Source organism: Scophthalmus maximus, chromosome 13 (assembly GCF_022379125.1).
Source record: "Scophthalmus maximus strain ysfricsl-2021 chromosome 13, ASM2237912v1, whole genome shotgun sequence".
In the NCBI taxonomy this organism is placed as follows: domain Eukaryota; kingdom Metazoa; phylum Chordata; class Actinopteri; order Pleuronectiformes; family Scophthalmidae; genus Scophthalmus; species Scophthalmus maximus.
In genome coordinates, this window is record NC_061527.1 from 8,733,297 (window position 1) to 8,756,343 (window position 23,047).

The following is a 23,047-nucleotide window of genomic DNA, read 5'->3' on the forward strand; positions in this document are numbered from 1 at the left end:
CCTTAAGTGACCATTTGTTTATAAGAAGAAAGAAACATGTCAATTAAACTGAATGTTGAAAACAGATTTTTTTTTCCCCCCTCTGCACATAGTCTTGATTTGCAGAATAATGCTGATTTAAAAAAGCAACAAAAAAAAAACCTTTACAACATCGCAGCGTGTTGCTGTGGACATGCATGACGTTTTGATCCTGTTGTATATTGTCTTTGCTATTGTTTCTATTTTGTAATCTGTATTTCCAAATGCAAAATTTAAAAAAGATTATTTTGGATATGTGCATGCCTGTGAAATGTTCAGAATGTTGATTTCCACTAAAAGCTGTTGAGTTTGAAAAGAAAAAATCACGTCTGTTACTTATAGTCAAATGTTTTAGCTCGTTTGTAGAGCTAACATGATGGGAATTTATTTATATTTAATAATTTATAAAAGCCTGATATATAATGCACCTGTAGATACTCAAATATGCTTTATATGCAAAATACATTATTCCCAGCATTTTTTTTTACAAGATACCTTCCATTATCCCCATTGATCCTTAAAAAAATCGAATATTTCACAATTTCTTTTTGGCAAATATTCTTTCATTATTGACTGGAGAGATTAAGGTATATTTAATCGAAAACAATCACAAGTGCAGCAGTAAGAAATTGTCACATCACAGTAAGAAGAGTTTATATTAATTGAGATACAGCACATGATTTACAAAAACACCCCCACTTTTATTTGTTAGTGATAGTTTTAATCCTTGCATTCGCTCTTCCGTCAGAAAGTATACATTGAAAGTTATAAAAACTATAGTTGATGCTATTTTGTTGCAGCATTATTTCAGACCGATTTCATTGGAAAACTGATGGATTCTCTGTTGAACGTTTCATTTTACGTCCAGTTCCTCCTGAAGAGTTTTTACAGCTTGTGGAGTTTCCTCTCGAGTTTTTTGGGCACAGTCAATCTTTTCACCTCACTCCGGAGACGCGTCTTGGACTTTTTCATTAAACGTTGTTTCTTTCTTTCTGAGGCGCAGGTGTGCATTGGAAGGTCTTCCCTGATTTGCCCTCGGGCTCGTCTGTTGTCCCCCGTTTCCCTCAGGCCGCCAGCTGGACCTGCTGAGCTCTGTAGGTGTCAAAGTCCTCGGGAAGAGTGTCTGAAACAAGACACGGCATTAAATTTACTTTACGGTTTGAGCAGCTGACGGGAAAATACTGATGGCATATTTGGATGCATTCACATTGGTCTCCATTTCATTTATATGTAGTTTTCTCTTGCAAGTATACATTTGCCTTTGTGTTCCGATGCCTCCGTCAATACTTTTAGTTCGTACTTTTCATATTTGCAAAAACCTGAAATTCTCTTTGAATTGAAACGGAATTGGCGAACCTTTGGCTTAAACTTGTCATGATGATGTTAAAACTGATTGCACAGTTTAACGGGGATAGAAAGCGACACCATTGGTCCCCTATAAGCCTCGCTTTCACCGTGTCATTTTCTTGTATGATACCAGCATGCTGTTTTCCCGGAAAAAAACATGTTTACGTAGCCATTGGCATAAAAAAAAGAGAAAAAAAAAGGGAATAACGTTCTGCCAGTATCTATCCCCAGTGACGGAAATGGCGGTGGACCAGCTGGATTTACGAGAAACAACTCAACCTCGCAAGAGAAAAAGAATCCCGTTGATGAAGGAGAGCGAGACAACGAGATCCCCGGGACTTGAGAGGCTTCAAAACATGACACGTACATCCTGTTTGTCTTCGTCCTACTGGATCAGTAAGTATCACAACCAGCCAAACAATAATAATACCAACTGGACCCACTAGGGGCACCAAAGTGGTCCGGTGCCTCTTTAACTTCTCGAGTTATTGAAACACGCAAAGCCCAAAGCATGTAAACACGTAAAAGAAGAAAGTGGCAATGTAAGAATAAAGTGTGCTCGTTTTCTGCAAAAAGGTGAACAAGACACAAGATAACAGGAGGGGAAGAGAAGTTTCTGGCCCACATCCAGTGGCGCTCGACTCACCGTTGCAGCGATAGCGCAGGTTGGCCCAGATGATGTTCTCCTGGGAGAAGCAGAAGACCCCCAGTCGGCCTCCTCTCATCGTGGCGTCGATGATCACGCCGGTGTCCGCCACCATCTGAGGACCCTCGAAGAAACGCACTCTGCACGGCGACGGAAGAATCAACGTCACAACATCGCGCAGCAAAGAACCTCCATTTTACATTCGTTATTTTTGTCCGGGAACAATTTCGATTTGTTCTCTTCTGGTAGCAGTTAGCAGTTTGTATTTGTGCTAAGTTAATGAGCTCAATCAACCCCGAAATCTCTTCTCTGAGTCAGCACCTGATGTAGCCGTCAGCAGGCCGGTGTTGGAGGAACCAGCGATACGAAGTCTTGTCCTTCCAGCCGACGTTGCGGGCGTCCTTCCACAGGAGTTTCACCTGGTCGCTGGTGTCGCCCGTGTGCCACAGGGCGTTCCTCAGGTTCTCGCCTGGTCCCGTGTTTGACTTCACGGCCTTTTCAAAACCACCACATGACAAAGTCTGAGTCTCCGGACGAACTGGCGCCCTCGGCCCTTTGAGTGCAGCAGAGCACTCAGGTTATAGATCCGATCTTAAGCCATTAAAAACAACCTTTTTGGTTTACCTGCGAGGATTTATCCATTAGTCAATTGACAGAAATTTAATCGCTAACTGTTTTAATAATCACAATGGTTTTGTTGGTTTCCTTCTTTTGAAATATGAGTATTTGAGACATTTGCCACATAAGATCCAAAAAACACAAAATCCACAATGTATTAAGAGACTCTGACTTTCTGCGACTGAACCCACCTTCAGCTGGATGCCGGGTTCTGCCACCGCTCTGAACGGGTTCGCCTGCCAGTAGATCTGCTCCACTTGCTTCCACATCACCACGTAGAAGCTGGAGCTGTCCTGGTAGCCGAAGATAAACCCGGCGTAGTCGTCGTCCGTGACCGTATTGACATGAAACGTCCCTTCGAAGTCCACGCCGCTGAAGGCAGTGTAGCCTGTGAGGGGAAATGTTGCACGAATGAGCGACGAGGTGTCTCCATGGACTGTGAGTCAGGTGCGTTCACAGGAGCAGGGACATTTCTGGAACAGTCACGCTTGTTTGGAATTTTACTCGGGAGCCGTCCAGAGAAACATTTGCGGACATTCGCCCTCTCTCACTTGCATGTCTTGACCTCAGTGCATGTCTGAAAGCAGCTGAACAAACATGGAGCAACTTCCTGTTATGGTCAACATGCAAAAACTCAAGAGCCATGAGTCTTAAAAAACCACTTGCTCACATAAGGTGCTATCTAGCATTATCTAATATGACATTCCACATTTCAGTATAAATGCCCAAACTTCAAAGGTCATTTACACAAAATTTCTGAAAAGAATATACCGATATAATGCGCTTACCAACAGCCAACCCAGGATCGCTGTTCATGGTCTGGACTATCTCTCTTCCCTGCACAAACCATAACATTGATTTAATAGAGATTTCATGAGATTATGGAAAAGTTTGGGAGACGAAAGATACAACAAAAGTGTGGGGCGGGGGGGGGGGACCAACCACTTCACCTGGTTCAGCACCACCCAGTTGGGGTCGATCTGTGCGTCTCCCTCCGGATCTAAAACAACCGTCTGGTACTCTCTGAAGTCCGTGAGGGTCACCTCGGCATTTTCTGGACAGACGTCGATGGTGTCGACAATGGTGTCGTTGTCGAAATCCTTTTCGCATACATTACCGACACCATTGCCTGGGGAAGATGAATTTTAAAAAAAGACTTGTATACTGACTCGCTTTATTTGTTGTTTACAAGATGTAACACCTACGGAAGGGCTTCCTACCATCAGAGTCCTCCTGCAGGGGGTTGGGGATCAGGCGGCAGTTATCAGGACCCGGCGGCAGCAGGTCCGGGATGCCGTCGTTGTCATCGTCGTCGTCGCACTCGTCCCCCTTGCCATCTTTGTCTGTGTCGAGCTGAGAGCTGTTGATGACAGCCGGGCAGTTGTCCCGAGAGTCCTGGTGACCATCGCCGTCACTGGACGGGGGAAAGTTGGATTTCATTGGCACCTGTGGATTTGTATTTCTTGTCACCAAGAGACATATCTGTGATGCGATGGTACCTGTCCTTGTTGGTGTCGCAGGGGTCGCCAATCAAGTCGTTATCCACATCCGTCTGAGAAAGACAATCTGAGTTATTGTTCAGGTGAAAGTGAAAAAGCTCCATGTGACCTTTGACCAAACCGAGCAGGAAGTAGCAAGGCAATGAACCGTAAGCAGAAGGTTTGCAAAAACAATAACTTAGTTGTTCTTAGCTTTTTTCTGAAGCCAAAAATTGAGTTTTAGTATGTAAGAAGCATCGTACAATGAGTACTATGTTACCAAAAGTGAAAAAGAGCAGGTCTGACCTGTTCGGGGTTGGGAACATAAGGACAACTGTCGCAGGCGTCTCCCACTTTGTCTCCATCTCGATCTTTCTGGTCGGCGTTGGGAACCCTTTTGCAGTTATCCAGATGATTGGGGATTCCTGAAATTGAAATAGTCTTCAGTAAATGTTCAAAGTTTAGCCCTGATTCATAATTCATCAACTATACAATCATATCTCAAATTACAGGCCTCTGGTATGTAACTGTTTGCAAATATTGCAATGACAAATGGACTCACCTCATTCACAAGTAAGTTTAATGATGGATTAGCTGTTTTATAATGTTCATGTCTCAAAATATCAATGCTTAATATAATCTATATATAAATATTCCTATTCCAACCATTAAAGGTTTGGTCTCTCAAAGGCTAACTCACCGTCTCCATCAATGTCTTCATCACACTCGTCGCCAAATTTGTCCACATCGGTGTCTTTCTGGTCGTTGTTTTTCACTGCACGGCAGTTGTCGCAAGCGTCGCCAAAGTCGTCCTCGTCGATGTTCCCCTGATCCACGTTGGGCACCAGCACACAGTTGTCCTGCAAGGAAGCTGTTTCAGTCTGTGCAGGTGAGGTGACTTGAAAAAACACATGCAGGATGTAAAGCTACTCTTTAAACCAGGTCCTCTCTTAAAGCGTTGTCAATTTTTCTGCCACATTCTTCTGCGCATGAACCTGCATGTTGAGGATCCCGTCTCCATCGGCATCCTCATCGCAGGCGTCTCCGATTCCATCTCTGTCTGCGTCTTCTTGACCCGAGTTGGGAACAGTGAGACAATTATCCTGGGAAGAAATGTCTTCATTATTAATCGAAGAAGAATACAAAAAAAAAAAAGGCCAACAAAAATCAGGTACAATATAGAAAGAGAGATGACAGACAAAATGTATAAGTAAACCTCATCTTTTCCAACAGCGAAGTGTTTGATATTCAGTGTTGTGGACAAGTTTCTTCTACCACGAAGAACATGCCTCAATTCAAGAGCGACTAAAACTAAAGTAAGTTAGTTTTAGTTTAGAAATGTAGTAGCTCTTGATGGTATGATTATTCTTTCTAGTGCAATTCAAACCGTGGCCTTAAAACTTATTATATACAGTATAAATTTATTGTAAATGGTGTGAATTTTATTTCACTTTATCTTATTTTATTCTATTTTATTTTATATTATTCTATATTCTTTTGCTAATTCTGTGTATATATGTTGACTGCTACATGCACCTTAATAACACCAACAAAAAAATCCTCATACGTAACCTGTTACTTACCTGGCAATAAAACTGAGTCTGATTCTGATTCTGATTCTGATATATATGTGCACATGTTTTTCTTTGCAGATGACTAAATTGTGAGCTGTTTTTGTGTCATGATATGAGAGAGGCTCACCTTACTACAGCTCATCTCGGGACAGTCCAGTTTCTCATCGGGGACACCGTCGATGTCGATGTCAGGACCACAGAGGTAGCCATTGCCGGCCCATCCGACTCCACACTGTGAGGATGGGAAATGTTTAATGAGCTTCACAGACTGTTTGCTCTGGCCCTGTTGTGCACTGCATACACCATCAGATGAGCTTAAGTCTTCAAACAGGCCTGTGATTTAACGATATCCGGCACGAGAGCTCACCTCAACTGATACTTCTGTACATTTAAAGCTCTGAGACACACGTTCTAAAAGTTCAATTCGTTGACCTGACACTCGATTTTTCCCTCCCGGTGGACGATGCACTCGGCGCTGGCGTGGCAGGGGTTGGGCTGGCCGTTCCCACAGGCTCTTTCAGGCTTGCAGCCGCGTCGCTGGTCGCCAACGTAACCCGTTTTACAGGGTCCACACCTGAAGGAGCCCTGATGACACACAAAGGTACTGACTCCATCAGCATCGGTGCTCAAAGTTTTTGACCAGTGCCCAACCAGATTCAGTCGTAAAGACAGGGTCAGAAATCGTAGATTGGGATTTCAGCCCGGTGTAGCCGGTTGTAGAGCGTCCACTCGCTCTACAGCCGTGAATTTTCCAGCGATTTCCCTTGAACATGACAGTTTTCAAATCCGTAGTGTTCATACTCACAGGTGTGTTCATACAGACAGAGTTTTCCACACAGCCTCCATTGTTGGGCCCTTCACACTCATTGACGTCCTTGCACACCTTGATGGGACAAACGGGCAGAAGGAACATCAGACAACTTGACGTCAGGACTGGAATAAGAGGCGGATGAAAGGAGTGTAGTGAGGGGGAGTCGGCCTTGTTTTGAGGATTAAGGTTTTGCAGAGACATCCCAGCGCGGTCTTTTTTTTGACATACCGTATGTACAGATGAGTGTTGTTGATGGATGTTGAAAGGAGCTGGTGAAAGGGATTAGACAAATATGTTGTGGTGCAGAGGGAAAAATGAATCCGCCTCTGCATTTTTGTATATAATATTGTGAAGGGATATTTTGTGTGTTAAATATTTCATTATTTAAGCATCTTGATATTTTTTGACAATTTCCTTTTTAAATGTCTAATTGAGTAGGCGACCGAATCTCGAGTAGTAAGTGATACGTCTCTATCTTTTTCTTAATTCACTTCCGAACATTTTATTTGTTTAATATTGATAAGACATTGTTGATTTTTTAAGCAATACTAGTCATAGTATTAATACCACACGGCTATTACTGCAACTGAAACCGACATTACTTAAGCATCTGTGCAGCCATAAAACTTGATATGGACCACTTGCTTCAGCAAAATAACTTTAAGAAGGTCGTGCAATTGTCAAATTGGTTTTCATGTTATGACTTTTGTCCATGGTGATTGCTCAGTAAGTTATCAGTCTTGGTTACTTTGTTCTCTTCCTCAGTTGTGACAGCGACAGTGGATTTAGTAGTTCAAAGGAGATTGACAGTGTTCGTGTGTTGGTTCGTCCGTGTTCTTCATTGCCGACCTGTTTGTTGGCGGTGGCGTAGGCGAGGCCGACGCCCTGGACCTGGGGGCCCGTGTATCCAGCGGGACAGGAGCCGCAGCGGAAACCCGGCGAGGTGTTGATGCAGCGCACGCCCATGTGACACGGCATCACTGAACACTACCGACAACAGAGATACAGAGGCAGCACACACATCAGGATGCTGTCAGGGACCCATGGCTGGCTCTGCTACACTAATGCGTTTAGACTTTAAAAGGCCTTGCACCACACACTCAAACACACACACACACACACGTTAATGTATTATTTTCTATCACAAATGTGACGTATGTTCATACCATACCTCGTCCACGTCAGTGCAGTGGGTCCCGTTTCCATCCATGCCTTCAGGACAGGGTCCACACTTTACACCCTGAGGTGTCTCCATGCACGCCACCCCCGGGTGGCAGGGGTTGGGCACACAGGAGGGACGAGGCTGCATTCCTCCCATCCCTGAGGACGAACCAGTTCAAGATCGTCTATTCCGGTTCAATGACTCGTCTCTTGACCAATTTCTTATCTCATCCAATCTGTTCTGTTGGATGCTGTGCTTCATCGGCTCGATAAGATGAAATGTCCGCCAACGCAGATAGATATTGCATCTTGTCATGGTTTTATTCTTGTGTATTTGTTTGCGATACACGTTTTCAAGATTTTGAACAGCTATGGAAACAGTGATGACAGTAATAATGAGGATTTCTGTTTGGAAGGTGGACTCACCGCAGGCCTCACACTCCATCACTGTGTTCTTCAGGAACACGATCTCTTTTATCTGAAAAAACACACCATGGCTCAGTGGATTACTGTACCTACAGTGTGTATGATTCCACAACACAACAGGCTCATAAGAGCAATGGTGGCAAACTCTTCTGAATGTTATTTGTGGGCCTAAATTATTTGTGATTCACAAACACTAGGAAGATTTAAAAAAAACGTTGCATGAACTTTGAGAGAAGTGAGACGATTTGACTTTTAACTATTTCTGTTGAAAACGAGCCGTACGCTTGGTGTTGGTTCCAGTGCGAGCGACTAGCTGAAGCCGAGACACTGAGGATTGGCTGATACGTGTACGATACGATACGATACAGAATTGTGAACACACACGATCTCGCGAGCCGTGAGTCATGAGTGGACGGAGCCGTGTGAGTGTCAGTGAAGGGGAAGGTTTTACCTGTTGTTTCAGAAGCTCCTTGATCTCAGCCAGTGCAATGTTGGACAGTTTGATCTGACTGATAATTTCTCCATCTGCATTTGACAAAACAAAACATTTGATGGGACTGGCATCCATACAGAGATAACTGTGTGTGAGATACAGATCCTTTCAATACACGGTGTCCAAACTGTGAGGGCTCAAAAGTAACTGGACCCTTAGCTACTAAGGTCAACTCAAAAGACTGTCTCTCAGAGTTCATCGAGGGTTGTCATTGAGGTGGAAATCTTTAAAATCACAAAGGTTAGGCTGCAGTTTTCGAAAAGAAAAATGGTGGAGCTGCAGAAACTGGTCAAACAAAGTGATGGAGAGAGTAGAGAAAAAAAGGAACAGCTCATCTCATCGTTACATGCACCTTCTATCTTATCTTATCTTATGACCCGGAGCCACCACCTCCTCTTGTGACTCAGGCCTTCTATGACATCAGGTACGTAGAGATCCATGATATCTCATCATTCAGCGGGACAAAGATCCTGAACAGTCGACCCGACGTGCTCGACCGGGCCGGGCGAACATCACTCGCCCCTCCTTGACAAGATGATCCTCACTGCCTGTCTAATACCGAAGCCTTAGAATACCTGACATTCCTCAGTCACCACAGAGCTCGTCTGGGTCCGCAGCCCACACATTCACTGGAGTCTCGGACCTTTTGATCGCAGCTGCACAATCGATTTTCTAGATATGGAATCATAGGAGGATTTGTTTTTCAACCTGAAAAAAAAGGCTTCACAGGAACTAAACTCCAGGGATGTCCTTGTGTTTCTACAGTATTAAATTATATATATGAAAAACATAAATCTTAAATCAGACCTGAATATTTTTGTGGGTGTTCACTCTCTTGTAGCTGTTTTTCATCTTTTCTAAATCGACCTAAAAGTCCCACATGGTTTGCAACCATGTCTGCCAAAAACAGTTATGTGCCAGTGGTGATTTTTCAGTTTTGTTGTTTTTATTATTATTATAATAAAACAACTGATTATACCCGTTTTAAATTCCCCCTTTAATTCCATCAAAATGAAAAACATCCTCAGTTTACAGATCCTGTGATGTCAGATTCATAAATCCCCAATCAAGGTGGGAAAAAAACGTGTTCGGGTGATTGTCAGGCGATGGACCACCGACTGCTTGTACTAACTGACCCAAAGACCCCCAACATCCCCTCCTTCAATCACCACCGCTTCCCCGGGAGGAGCCGCATCGAGGGCAGAAACCTCAGGAGCTCCGGAAATGTGTTCTTCTCATTAGCAGCAACTCTGTTTACTGAATGAATTCCACACACTGGAAATAAATCCCTCGCCTATATAAAGGTTGGTGGGATCTTCTCTCACATGTAATCCAAACAAAAGTAAGATACTCGGTGAGGACGTTATGAGGTTCTATTAAAACCTGTTTTGTTGAATTTTAAAGCACCAATCGAGCCTGGATGTCGTTTTCCAGGCTCGATTGGTCAGCTGTTATTTGAAGGTTTCCCAACTCAATCCTTGTGTTCATGCTTTTCTAATCATCCTCTTCATTGATGTGCCTCTGTCTCTATCTGCAGTCATCAACTGTCTTCCTTGAAGACAGGGCTCCCTCGAAACAAGAGAGCGTGTGTAATCTCAATGGGACTCACCTGGTAACATAAAGGTAAAAGAAATTCAAAGAAATCTTCCAATGTCATCCCTCTTTTCATGTGTTTGTTAACGCCGTGTGATGAAATGAGGAGAATAGAGTTCCTAGCTCGCAAAACCTTTGAAAATATAATAACAATTAAAAATGTGAAGCAGACGAGTGTGTCCCACCTCTCTGTCCTTGTGTGACGTGTCCTCCCATGGAGAGGACACAGGTCAGGACCAGGAACCACAGCATGGCTTCGCCTCTGCCAATCTTCAGGCACAGCAGCGTCGCCTCGTCTCGTCTCTCCTTCCTTGAGCTCGGCGTCAGTGCTCCTCGTCCAAACCTGGTCCCAGCATAGTTTTAGTCTTTCCTCCCCTGCTTTGGTATTTATACCAGCTCCCCCCGATCCACACATCCCTCGCCCCCCTCCCCCACTCCCTGCCTTACATCCCCAACCCCAGTCCTGCAAATCACTTGGCTGAAAGGTCCAGGAGACAAGGACAGGGGGTTTCGATCGCACAACAAGCAACATGTCCATTGTTTTCTACCACATAACCCCGTGCACCTACTTGTCTTGGCGTCATGGCCGCCCTGCCTCGACAGCGGGATGGGTTTTGACGCTCCGATTGCGAACAGACCCACCGCTCCACCAAGTCCCCGTTTCTCTCTTCACTGTGGGTTCACGCGACACCGAGCCTCAGGGGGATCTACCACAGAGTTTTCTAGGCAACATAGTAAGGTATTTTTATCAGACACATTTCCTCTGAATTTCCCTCTGAGCCTCTGATTGTTTTCTTTGGGTGCTGGACTCATCCAGATGTTCTAAACCGACACCTTCAAACCTGCAGAGAAGTTCTTCAACTTGCAGGGATATTTCAGTGGACACGCTTTATTTTTCTCATATATTTTGACTCTTTCCTTTGGACATTTGCTTTTGAGAAAAAAGAACGGACCAGTCCATCTGCTAAATACCGTACCTCACTGTACCTATGTCGAAAGGTTTGATTTAATGGGGCTCAGTATATAACCAAAGTGGCTCGGGGGGTCCGACGCTCGCTCTGAGGGTCTGATGCTGTGGGTGTAATCCTCAGGGGCTTCCTGAAGTCCGACACCCACGCGAAGCTTTTCCAATTTTGCTCTGGCCAAATATCTCGGCATGTCAGGGGGACTTCTTGGAACTTCTCAGGATGTGGGTTCAATATTTACGAGGCTCCGCGTGTTGCTCAGGTCCAACATCCAAAGTGAGAATCCAGAGACGTTCGACTGAGCAGACGTCTCAGTGTTGTGGGGCAGATTGGAGGGTTGAGCTTGTGAGTTCAGTCCTTGTTCGGCTCAGTGCAGAGTCGCACCGCTCCCCCCTCTCTGATTGACACGGATCACGGGCGCGCGCGGAAACCTTTTGTCAAGAGAAAATCACAAAGGCAATTTTGCACTTTAATCAAGAAAGAAGACCTTAAAAAGTAGAACTCGTGGTCCGACAGTCCGAATGTATGCGTGTTTGTATTTTTTTGTATTCGTCAGTAATGGGATGGGCAGATGTCGGTTACATTCCTTACAGTGAAGGTTTTCGGGGGATTCGGTCCAGATCACTCTGACAAGTTCTCACCACCGCCACTCTCTCTGCCCGCCTGCTGCCTTGCCCAAAGGAGCAGGGAAGGTCTCACTGCGGGCCTCGCTGGAAGAACTAATAGCGCGACACCTCGTTTCTGTCACCGTGCTGGAGAACTGCGCACTTCACTTTGTGTGGAGTAAAAGAAATGACGCAACATCTCCGAGATCGTTCTCCTCACCTTTAAACTATCATCAACTGGAAATTGCTTGTACAGGAAGCACCACGGGAACTTTTCAGCGGACAGATCTTCTTTACCTCGCCCATCTTCTGTGCCGCTGTGAGGAATGCTGAGGTCAAAGGTCGAGTGTAACGACCTCCTGCAAAGTTCATTAGTGATGCTTTTTATTGCCCGAGCCATAAGAGTTTGTCAACACAGCAGGACACTTCCGAGTTTCTCAGCACGTGACCTCAGGCTGACCTCGGGCCTCGGGGGTTACATAACACAGAGGGTCTATGAAGACGTGCTCCAGATTAACACCAGACGCTCAGTCTTATATGTCAGTAGTAAAACCTGTATTATTTCGACAGTGACATCCTAAGTGTTCTAAAAGAATTCACAGTGATTCTCTGAAGGCGTTTTTATTTTGGAGGAAAAGATGTTTTGGAAATGAATAATGCCAAGATCATCTAAAGATACAAGGTCTGCCACAATACCCACACATGCATGAACATTAAAAAAGTTAATGGTTGGTCAAATGTCACTGAGTCAGTTTGCTGAATTATACTTAAGTTGCTTGTACTTAATCTGAGTGTTTCCAGGTTATGCTGCTTTAATTTCCCTTATTCAAACGTGTCGCACAAATGTAAATTTTTTTTTTTTTTTTTATTGAGAATATTTCAACCTTTTTCTGTCAATTCTTTCGGAATCAACTTTCATACATAAAGCAGCGGTGGTTCCATATTCTGTCTTGTTTCAAGATGCATACAGTAGTTGTGTGCTTCTTTTACTAAAGCACCTTAAAAACTTCTTTTCATCGTGGGTATAGATATTCGACTAGTCAGATTTGTGAACTTTTTTGCTCATAACTCCCAAGAACATTTTCCCAAAAGTTACTTTAAGGCAAATATATATATTCGAGCTTTCTTTGCAGAAACATAAAAGTTTTTTCCGAGTTATTTTTCTTTGATTAAACATCTAAGCTTTTGTACAATGTACAAAATACATTTTGCTGAATCTAAGACTGGAACTAAAGTAAATCTACAACACTGGCTTTACATATTTATTCATTCATGAAAATGAATGTCAATAAGAGAAGCAAATTAAAAACCCACCAAGACACAATGTTTCTCTTGATTTTATTCAAAGACGTGAATTTGTCTTTGTCTCAATGTAAAAAGCAGCAATGTTCTTTCACGTATTGCTTCATTTGCATTTTGCATTTGTGATTCAGAGTCCGATTCATTTGCAGATTTCTATTCTTTGAATAAAATAAGGTTTGGTGGACTTAACTGAAACCACTGACACCTGGCGACACAACTACTGATGTGGAAAAAAAAGAAAAGACGTTCCTAAAATGACCCTGTGGCTCCTACACACATGGATCACCGCACAGTGTTGGGCACCGATGTTCACAGACACATGAATAAATAGCCTTAAAATGTCCAGGTTGGGTTGAAGTGTGAAACAGTTGCTGTGGTGTTCACAGAGTCCTCATGCCACATAAAATGCTGAAAGTACCATTTTTGCTCTAACAGAAAGGGCCTCATCTGGTGAAACGTCAAACCGCCCCTCTCCCTAGAAAAGGAATGGGAAGTCCCATCACGTGGCGCCCACCCGGGCGAGTCAGATGCAGCTTCATCGGCGTAGTGCGACGTGCTACTCGGCTTTCTTGGCCTTCCTCTTGCGGGTGCCATCGCCCAGCTCCTCCTTGGTCTTGAGGGGTGAAGACGAAGGGGCGGGGGGATGGTGGTGGTCCTCCTCGGGGCCCCCCAGGGCGGAGCCGAACAGCAGGTGGCACACCCAGGACTCAATGAGGGCGAAGGGGGAGCCGTGGGAGTGTCGGGCGGTCATCACCACCTGGAGGCAGAGGGTGACAGTCAGAAGAGTTCAGTCTCATCGTAGTGAAATCAGTTATATCATTTCACACCGTCTCCCGTCGTTCCGAGAGAACTTTCTGGTGGACAAACCCTGATGACCTTTGTGACGTGGTAACAAAATCCGACCACGAGTTTCATCATGGGAATCGTAGGATCCAGTCATTGGTGCTTGACTAGTGCAAGGGGAACTATTTATCAAATGAAATGTGTGTCTGTTTATTTATGTCTAGCACTGCACTGTCACTGCACTCTGAGTTTTACTTTCTCACGAAGATCTATTGAATACTATGTAATCATGTTAAAATTCTTTTCATGTTGTCTTGTTTTTCTTTTATCTGTTCATGGCTGTTTTTTTTTAAACATGTTCCAGACCCCACAGCAGGAAACGGTCCGAGTCAGAGGCGTTCAATATCCGGGAACATTCAGAGGATGAGTGACGCCTCGGTAGAGCGCCCACTCCCTCTGTGAATCTTACAGATATTTTCCGGCTATATTCCTACATGGGGCTACTCAGACATTCAAACCAGGGGGGCTCGCAGGAGAAGTTCCAGAAAATGTCAAGGAACATCTCCGGACTTCAGTGCATGTCTGAAAACAGCTCACTTCCTTTTTTTTAACTTGCACTCTGAATTTCCTTGCTGTTGAAATAGGCAGTAATTATAACTACCTTATAATTACCTTTAATGAAAAGAGCTAAACAAAAATGTGCATAGCCTGCCGATGCGTCAGAGTTTCAGACTTAAAATAAGAATAAAAAATCTGATCTGTCATCTACATTCAACTCAGCAGCACCTTGCTTGTGGCCATGAAGAGGGTGAAGGCGAGGATGAGGGTGCTCTTGGACACCGGCAGCCATTGAGCCTCCTGCAGGGTGAAGAGGATCGCTCCGTACAGACTGGCTTTGGTCGGGCTGCGGGGACCAAGAGACAAACGGTCAGCAAAACATCTGTTCATCATATTTACCGGGACTGAAATCACAGAGGGACTAGAGGATAAAAGCGCCTCAACTCATTTTATAGGCACAGAGTTCAGTTCATCACTTTAGTACACGTATATACAGTAAACCTTTATGACACAGTATGAAGGTTTCCTTTTTTTGTCAGTTTCATTGAAATTGAAATGTCAGATGTTTCTATTAGTGGTGTGTACACAAAGATTTACTTATTTGAAAAATAATGAGTAATTTACCATTAACACACATTTTAAAATGAGTTAGACCTGATAATGAAATAACCTGTTAGTGTAATAATTTATCACATTATTGGTACAGCGATTATTAGATCTTTGGTTAAGACATTTTATTATCAGTAAGGTTATTGCATTATAAGGTTTTATAAAATTTTTGATGGAGTGATGTGGAGATTTCCATGACATTATTGGTAGTTATTACATTTAGTTGGGGCTCCCTAGGGTAAGGTTTCACAAATCATGTTTAGTTTCTTTTATACAGGAATGAGGAATAAGTTGTATAAGGAAAGTGACCTTAAATGACTTCTGCTTGGCATTATTATGGCAAAAAATGAAAAAAGAAGACTTTTCAGGGGGGGCGGGGCTCCCTTTGGAGGGGGCGCCACATCTAAGGCTTGAATAAACTATCTTAAGGTTATCTAATAAAGTAGAAAATACATTTATGATAAAAACCATACAGTCTTCCTTCTTTCGTCTGACAGAGACAGTGCTGTCTGACAGAGGGTCTCTTTGAGATGCTACCACTAGAGGACGCCAACATCAAGAACGTCTACGAGCAGAGGCTTCAGCAAAGGTGTCGTGTGTTTCTAACAGGTTAACTGTGGTTTGTGGGCGACTGTGATGACATTTATCTTTAAGTGCTAGTTTTGTGTCTGGGTTTTGGAAACGCTGTGATTTAAAACCTGGCTGATTTGCCCATCAGCGGCCGCGGAGCGGGAGACAGACTTACAATGACATGCTGAGGATCTCGTTGGTCTCGGGCCTCCACACGCCGCGCAGCAGCTGCTCAAAATTGGAAATGAGAGCCACTCCAGACCCTGAGAAGATAAAAATAGAAAGAGGAAAAAAATGAGGACCAAAAAAAAAAAAAGGTCTGTGTCTCGTGTCACTGCTCGGACTTCAGCTTTTCTCCCCCCTTATTTTTTTATTTTCTCGCCTGAAGGGCCTCACTACTGCAGCAGGGACGGGAGGGAACTCAATCAAGTTGGCACACAACTTAGAGAGGAAGAACAATTCGTCTTGCTCATAATATGTTGAAATAAATACTGCATATGATCCTGACGAATCTGGAAAACTAACTATTGTGGCCCATACTGTATGGACACTAGTCACTGTGGGGGAAAAAACACGGACCTTTGACGTAGCCCACGATGACCATGATGAAGAAGCCGTGGTGGTAGGCGTGGTGGGCGTGGTGAACGCCGGCGGCGATCTTGCGCGTGCGGACGACTTCCTTCAGCGCGACCAGCACGAGCTTGACGGGCAGGAAAGCCACGCATTTGTAGAAGAGGTTCATTGGGCAGTAGAAGAGGAGGTACCTGTGTTCGGATTGGACACGGCGGAGGGAAAAATAAGATGTCAGAGTCTCGAGTCAAAGTCGCCCCATGAATGATGTTTCCAAGTTGTGTATACGATGAAATTGAACCATTTATTTTTTTGCATTGACATTTGGCAGGTGCTTTTATCCAAATCAAATTATGACTCAAGGACAAAACAAAAGATTCAGTATCGTAAGAGACCTTGAAGGGAATACTAAGCGCTGAATCTGTTCAATAAGACAAAGTGCAGGAGATCAGGTAAAGAAGTTAGATATTAGATATGTTTAGGTGTTCTGTGTAAGGAGAGGAGTTGAATGAAATAAGTCATGAAGAGATTGGTAGAGAAGGACGCCTGACGCTCTGATGGTGTTACACAATGTTCCACAAGTGGGGAACCACAAACGAGAACAGTCTGAGATGGAGGAGATGGATGTCCAGAGAGCCAGAGGTCACTCTTTAGTGACTTGAATTTGATTCTGTATCATAAGTGTACCTGTGAGGACGAGCTGAGGTGCGTGGATTATCCCACGTGACTCGGGGATAGTTTCTTTCAAGATTTCTTACGTTTGACTTTGTTTAATTCTTTAAAAGAAACCTTAGAAACATGTAGATGTACAGTTAGATACCATTGGTTATAATTGGGGAAACATACTTTTTGTGTTTTTTGGGACTGACACACGAAAATCTGAAAATAAATTAACCATTTTATCCTATGACCAGCTCACAAGCCACGTGACATAAATTGCCAGCAATTTTTTTTATTTCATGGAACAGCCTCCAAACAATGTCCGACAGGGGACAGCTGTATCACATATACAGTCTTAAAAGTCGGATAAAAAAGCCTAAATCTCAAAGAAGCAGATCTGCGTCTGCACGTGTGACCTTGAAACAGAATCCCCCCCCCCCCCCCCCCCCCCCCCCCCCCCCCCCCCCCCCGTGAGGGGGTGAAGTCGCCGTGAGGATTTTCTCACCAGACAGCTGAGGCCAGCAGGATGTGGCTGTTGTATTGGAAATAGTCGATGGGGCTGCCTCCGAGCATGACGTCTGCCAGGATGTAACTACCAAAGCAGTAGAGCATGGCGCAGAGCCAGGAGGCCACGGGACTCCGGCGAGAAACCTCCACAGAACCTGAAACACAAGAGGAGCAGCCGTCAGGGACATTCTGCCAACAACCTGTGTGAAAATGAAAATATATAATAGGAATCCAATCCAGTTCCTGTACAAGTTAGTTCAGGGGTCGGGGAAGATGGTGGAGTTTTGTCTTGCTTGTGTCAGTGTGTGTGTAGAATAAGGTAAGAGTATGTCCGGCCTTCATTGAATATCAGATGTCAAAGCTTCATCAGCGATTCACGACCACAGCTTTTATATTCATTGTTCCATTTATTATACTAGATCCATTGAAGGAAATGATTGATACCCATTGGTGAAACTGATTTATGGAAAAGAAGAAAAACTAGGTGAGACATTTCAAAGATTTTATAATCGATAATAATTGATTCCGTCAGCAGCAGATTTCAGCGCATGCCAGAAATCATCTTTCCATAATTTGAATTTTAAAAATGATAAAGATGTATTAATCACTAAATGTTATTATAAGATGTTGGATTACTTATTCTAAAGCCTATTTGCAAAGAAAACTTTGATTTCATCATATTCTTTTCCATATTTATCAAATAATAAGTATCAGTTGTGATTAATAAACACAAACGTCTAAATATGTTTCTAGAAGCTTTTGTGCTCCGACCTAAAGAAAGTTCTGTGGTAATCTTTGTTCTTCTTATTGGAAAATCACAAGCATCAGATTGAAAACTTAAATTTTAAATTTAAAAAAACTTTCTGTTTGTCCTTGGAGTGCAAAACTGTTGGTGATGACCTTCACAAGTCATTATCTGTGGATCCCTCGTGTGTCTGTCTGCTGGTCCACGCCCTGTCCACCATTTTCTGTGCACGCCCTGATAATATGGCTCATTATCATAATCTAATATTGACTCAGGACCTGAGCTGTCGAGGAGTCGACAGCTCAACAAATGCCTCAGTCTTTATAAACTTGAGCAGAACAGCCAGCTCTGTTTGAATAGAGACTCTGTGTTTTATATTTAGTTTTGTACATACGACACGCTTTGAAGTAAAACTACCCACTGTATGTGACGCTGAATATTTTACACCACCAGACTTTGAAATTGCTGGTGTCTGATTGGATGGCAGGTTTCCACTGACACTGTCTACAAGGACGCGTCCATTACATCTCCACTCAACAGTTTGACCACATTTGACCATGGCAGTTGTAGACATGCAATTTTACATGTATTCAGATACTTCAATTAAGCAAATCTACAACAGGAAAATTCTCCATCACACTGTCATATATTATTGCATATTGAATATAATAATATTGAACATGTAAGCTGTACTTAAAAGCAAGATCATGTAACTTCTGAAGGATTCAAGTACATTATTTCTTTCCTCTTGTATGTATAAAGTTGATTTATCAGCTTACTTCTATATTTCGCTGCTAAAGCCTGACTTGTTATGCCACGACACGTAGCGTATGGTTGTCATGATTTTGCGCCTGTGAACTCTTCAACACCTCTTGAACTCTTAAAAGACTTTTTATTTTTTATGTGGCCTTAGTTTATGTATGTTTTTTTCGTTGTTGTTGTGGATTCCTGTTTTGTTTTGATATTCACTTCCTGTTCCCCTGTCTCGTTTTGCCTCATGTTACTTTTTGAGTATTGTATTTCCTGTTTCACTTTGTCGTCACTTTCCTCGTGTCTCTCCACTTCCTGTCGTTGTGTGGTTCCCGCTCCTGTGATAGTCCGCCCCGCCCTAATGTGTTCCACCTCCACTCCTCTTGGGTATATAATAAGATGCTTGGTCTCTGTGCTTCCTTTTGTCTTTGTCGAATCACCTGTTCAGTTTCTTCCTCGTGTTTTTGCTCCTTTTGTTCTCCCCTCATGGATCACCTCAGTTGGATTTTGCTATTTTGTTTGTCCCTTTTATTTAATCCTCACAATGGTGGCTGATATTGGTTAATGGTCACTGACTCTTCCCCACTTGGGCTACTGTTACATTAACATTCAGCCAAAGTTACATAGTCTCACTCAAGTCTTGTCAGTTGGCAGGGTGGAATTTCCTAATCTATAAAATGGTAACTAAAAATAGTTGAGAAATACAGTGGACAGTAAAAATAATGTACTTAAAATCAAAATGAATATAAGAAACTACTTTCCATCACTGCCCATGTATCCTGATACTGTATACACCCCCCCCCCCAATTTTCACTCTTATACTGCTGTATGGAATCTATATGATCACATGAACTTCATACATCACATATGACATATATGCTGTGATTTCAACAACGTGTATGTTTTCAAAGGAGAAAAGACGAGAGTTACATTGTTTAAGACGTACGGTGAGTCGAGATGTGGGCAAAAATCTCCAACAACAGGTGGGCGAGGGTGTCGTGGTGCGACTGGTGCTCGGTTTGAGAGCAACCTGATCCCGAGAAATGCCGCCCTATTAATACACTCGGCTCAACTTCTTCTCCTGCCTTGCAACTGTCGGGCCCGTCTTAACCTCTGACCCCTCCTCCAGTGCTGACTCCCACACCTCATTCATGTGCTCCTCTAACTTGTGTTGTGTGAACTGTGACTACTCAGAAATGTGGGGGGAACATATATATATATATATATATATATATATATATATATATGTATATATATATATATATATTTATATATATAAGGTGATCATGCAAATGTTGGCAGCCGGATTCATTTGACTGTGAAATATTCTGCAGTATGAAATGAGATAAAGTTACAGTCACAAAACCAGGAGACACTTATTAGTTCACCTGAGGTCTTACATTATAATAAATTTTAACTTTAAAACACATGTTAATGCCTTTACCTGCATGACTGTTGAAGTTTATTTTTAAAGAGCACTACCACAGTGTTCTTGTTTATAATTTAAAAGACAACAAATATGTAAATAGGACAATTAGCCCATCGCCTTCACCTCAACTGCTATGATGAATGTGACCAGCATCACAGTGTTGTATCAGCTTTTTTTTAAATCAGTCAATCAAATTGTATTTGTATAGCCCATATTCACAAATCACAATTTGTCTCATGGGGCTTAAAAGTTAAGTAATGCCAGACTGTTTGTGCTGATAAGGTCAATCTGACTGACTTCACTATGTACCTACAAAACCTCCTCTGATGGCTGTAAAACGTTGAGTACAGTAATAACACAGTTTATTATAACTTCACACTCACTAGATTAAAATAACTGGCATATGCTCGTGCACCATTAAGAGTGAAATGTATCTGATCACGATTTTAAAGCGTCTTGAGGGTTGTTCTTAAAACTGGGTTTGGATGAAGTCTCGAGCTACAGGCCTCAGTGGCTCATAGAGGTCTTCTTCCTAACTCAACATGCCGACAGTCTTCCCACCCAAATAGTGACGGTGACTCAAGTGACATCACTTATAAGGCAAATCGTCCTGTTCCATGCAGCTTCTTTAGAGCCACAAAATACAGAGTCGTACTCCCCCGAGGTCCGTGAACAGACTTGGATCTGACGATTAATCTGAAGGTCGTCTCTTGTAAACTACATCTGGTGGATTTCGTAATTCATTCATTTTTGTCTGAATTTGATTTGAAACACAAAAAAGGTCAACAATATAGATAACCCTCACAAACTACAACAGTTGACAGTCAATGTGTTTTAGTTCATCGGCTACACGCCTCCCAAGGGTCAACAAGGTCAAGCTGTGCTTCTTGCTCAACACCTTATTTCATGTTTAACACTTAGTGTAAATAACACACACTCATCTCAAACGCAGCCGTACAAGTGTGCAGCAGTGTAGCTGCTGGGGCCCACCGACTACCTGTCTATTTCAGGATCTTCTATTTATTGCCCCAAGTCGCTGGTATGCACAGGCCCATTCTCTCGGGTTTCATCCCCTCGTGACCCTCTGTTGCTCAAAGGAGTTAAATCTTGGGGGAAAAAACAGCGGGCTTCGACTCAAAGCTGAGTGGTTTAATCTACTCCAGTGGTTTCCCACAGTGTGAACGAGGTCAGGCCGCTGCTGCTGCTGCTGCTGCAACAGACATTCCCTCACAGCAAGTAAGCAGAGCTGTGGTGCTCCTGCTCCAGTTTATGTAACAGGTCATGCTTTATATGGATATGGTACTATGGAGATAACAGCAACACAAAAGCCCATATTGGGATATCAGAGCGATGAGTAGTGGTACCACAGGAAAACTAAGGACAATTAAATTTACCTTGTTGTTATTAAATGCACGTTTAATTTCTGTGACAAACATTCGTTTCTAATGTCATTCATTGCTTATATATATATTCTTAAAGGTATATATTTCCATTTATGTTAGAAATGTGTTATTCTACATGTTTCTTCTTTTTTTAACCTTTTTGTTGTTGTAAATAAGTGCTGCTAAGTCTGCTTAGGGGGAAGCTGGTACAGAGGCTGCACCTGCCAAACAGTTTGCAGAGTAAGACACACTTATTAATTTAATAATGAACCCACACCTTTAATCTGCAAAAGCAAACGCTAACACAGAGCAAACAGAGGAGTGTGAAACACACTTACCTGGCTCATACTTGAGGTAGAGGATGGACACGATGTAATAAGCGAGATCGAACACAGGAAACATTCCCATTTTGGAGAAAACTTGGGCAATGTCGCCCAAATTAAGAACTGACAGCACCTCCATGTTGCGTCTCTGACAACAATCCCTCTTTTTATTTTTTGTCTTATGATATAATTATATATATATTTTTATTCCAAGTGCGTAGTCTGGATCGGAAGCCCCCCCAACCCGGTCCACCGATTCACCACCAAGCCCCCCAGTCACGACAGTGAACGCCTGGGACACTCAAGCCCTCCTATTAATACCACTCATCTCCACAGCCTCGGCATCATCATCATCATCATCATCGTCGTCGTCGTCTGCGCTCCGCTGCCAGCTGCTCCGCGTTCTATGCGACAGGAGGTTTACATGTCAGCTGCCGAAGAATGATCACGACGAACAACTCCTGCCTTCATCAGCATTAGTTCATCCTCTACCACAGGACGCAGTCAGTGAGGGCTTTGTCTGCAGCCAGGAGCCAGGACGCACAACCGCCCGAGACAATGGTCCTCCTCGCTTAGTACGAGCAAAGACTGGTTCCCGTCAAAAACATCACCAACTCCGAGGTCGACTCGGAGCCAAATGACCGACTGTGATCTCGCACAGCTCCACAACGTGCGGCGATATCACCGCTTGTTTACATTTTTCCACGCAGACAATAAAGAGATTAAAGTAATTAAAGGCGCAGTGCCGCGAAACCCACACATGAGCGCGCGCGCGCGCACACACACACAAACACACGCACACGCACACACACACACGAATGTACATAAGTGGGTTTTTTTAAGTTAATTTGATAGTTTTTTCAATTTGGGGGGGGCTTTTAATTCTTGAGAACAATAATCAGAGCAACGACCTCCGTCACCACCAGGGGGCCCCCAAACCACAAAACTGAACCAGTTGTTGACATTATTACCTAGAGGTTTTATTGTAAAAAAAAAATGATTATCTCAACCAAAAAAAGGAGCGTATAGCGGATCTTTAAACTTCATCTAGGAGGTGCTTCAAAGAAAGTAATTAATGATTCTTGTAAAAAAACAATATATCTTTCACTGATTCCATTTTTACC

At 43.2% G+C, this 23,047-nt stretch overlaps 2 protein-coding genes across 3 annotated transcripts; both read right to left on the bottom strand.

Moving 5' to 3' along the window:
- Positions 1-717: 717 nt before the first annotated feature.
- Positions 718-10,512, bottom strand: LOC118318161 (cartilage oligomeric matrix protein). The gene is made up of 19 exons (XM_035647532.2): positions 10,351-10,512; positions 8,531-8,604; positions 8,080-8,131; positions 7,664-7,812; positions 7,342-7,479; positions 6,487-6,564; positions 6,114-6,266; positions 5,809-5,913; positions 5,103-5,210; positions 4,808-4,967; positions 4,414-4,532; positions 4,129-4,181; positions 3,850-4,043; positions 3,580-3,758; positions 3,418-3,466; positions 2,821-3,017; positions 2,333-2,505; positions 2,012-2,151; positions 718-1,141 (listed from the first exon to the last, which is right to left on the bottom strand). The coding sequence occupies exons 1-19, from the start codon at positions 10,415-10,417 to the stop codon at positions 1,083-1,085; spliced, it is 2,247 nt and encodes a 748-aa protein (XP_035503425.2). The 5' UTR covers positions 10,418-10,512; the 3' UTR covers positions 718-1,082.
- A 2,544-nt stretch (positions 10,513-13,056) lies between these two features.
- On the bottom strand, positions 13,057-22,592 carry tmem38a (transmembrane protein 38A). Of its 2 annotated transcripts, none has more exons than XM_035647893.2 (6): positions 22,245-22,592; positions 17,293-17,449; positions 16,137-16,321; positions 15,733-15,820; positions 14,607-14,724; positions 13,057-13,794 (listed from the first exon to the last, which is right to left on the bottom strand). In XM_035647893.2, exons 1-6 carry the CDS (start codon positions 22,249-22,251, stop codon positions 13,594-13,596), a joined length of 756 nt encoding a protein of 251 aa, XP_035503786.1. In that variant the 5' UTR covers positions 22,252-22,592; the 3' UTR covers positions 13,057-13,593. The 2 variants fall into 2 exon arrangements, with proteins under 2 accessions (XP_035503786.1, XP_035503785.1); XM_035647892.2 differs by lacking the exon at positions 22,245-22,592 and adding an exon at positions 21,939-22,219.
- Positions 22,593-23,047: the final 455 nt, after the last annotated feature.

Excerpts from the sequence above, each read along its gene's own strand:
- LOC118318161 (XM_035647532.2), bottom strand. The coding sequence starts at position 10,417 with ATGCTGTGGTTCCTGGTCCTGACCTGTGTCCTCTCCATGGGAGGACAC. Across the intron at positions 7,480-7,663 it reads ACTGCACTGACGTGGACGAG|TGTTCAGTGATGCCGTGTCA; the intron begins GTATGGTATGAA and ends TGTTGTCGGTAG. Across the intron at positions 4,533-4,807 it reads TGAAGACATTGATGGAGACG|GAATCCCCAATCATCTGGAT; the intron begins GTGAGTTAGCCT and ends TTTCAATTTCAG.
- tmem38a (XM_035647892.2), bottom strand. The coding sequence starts at position 22,062 with ATGGAGGTGCTGTCAGTTCTTAATTTGGGCGACATTGCCCAAGTTTTC. Across the intron at positions 16,322-17,292 it reads CTGCTGGCCTCAGCTGTCTG|GTACCTCCTCTTCTACTGCC; the intron begins GTGAGAAAATCC and ends ATCCGAACACAG. Across the intron at positions 14,725-15,732 it reads GAGATCCTCAGCATGTCATT|CCCGACCAAAGCCAGTCTGT; the intron begins GTAAGTCTGTCT and ends TGGTCCCCGCAG.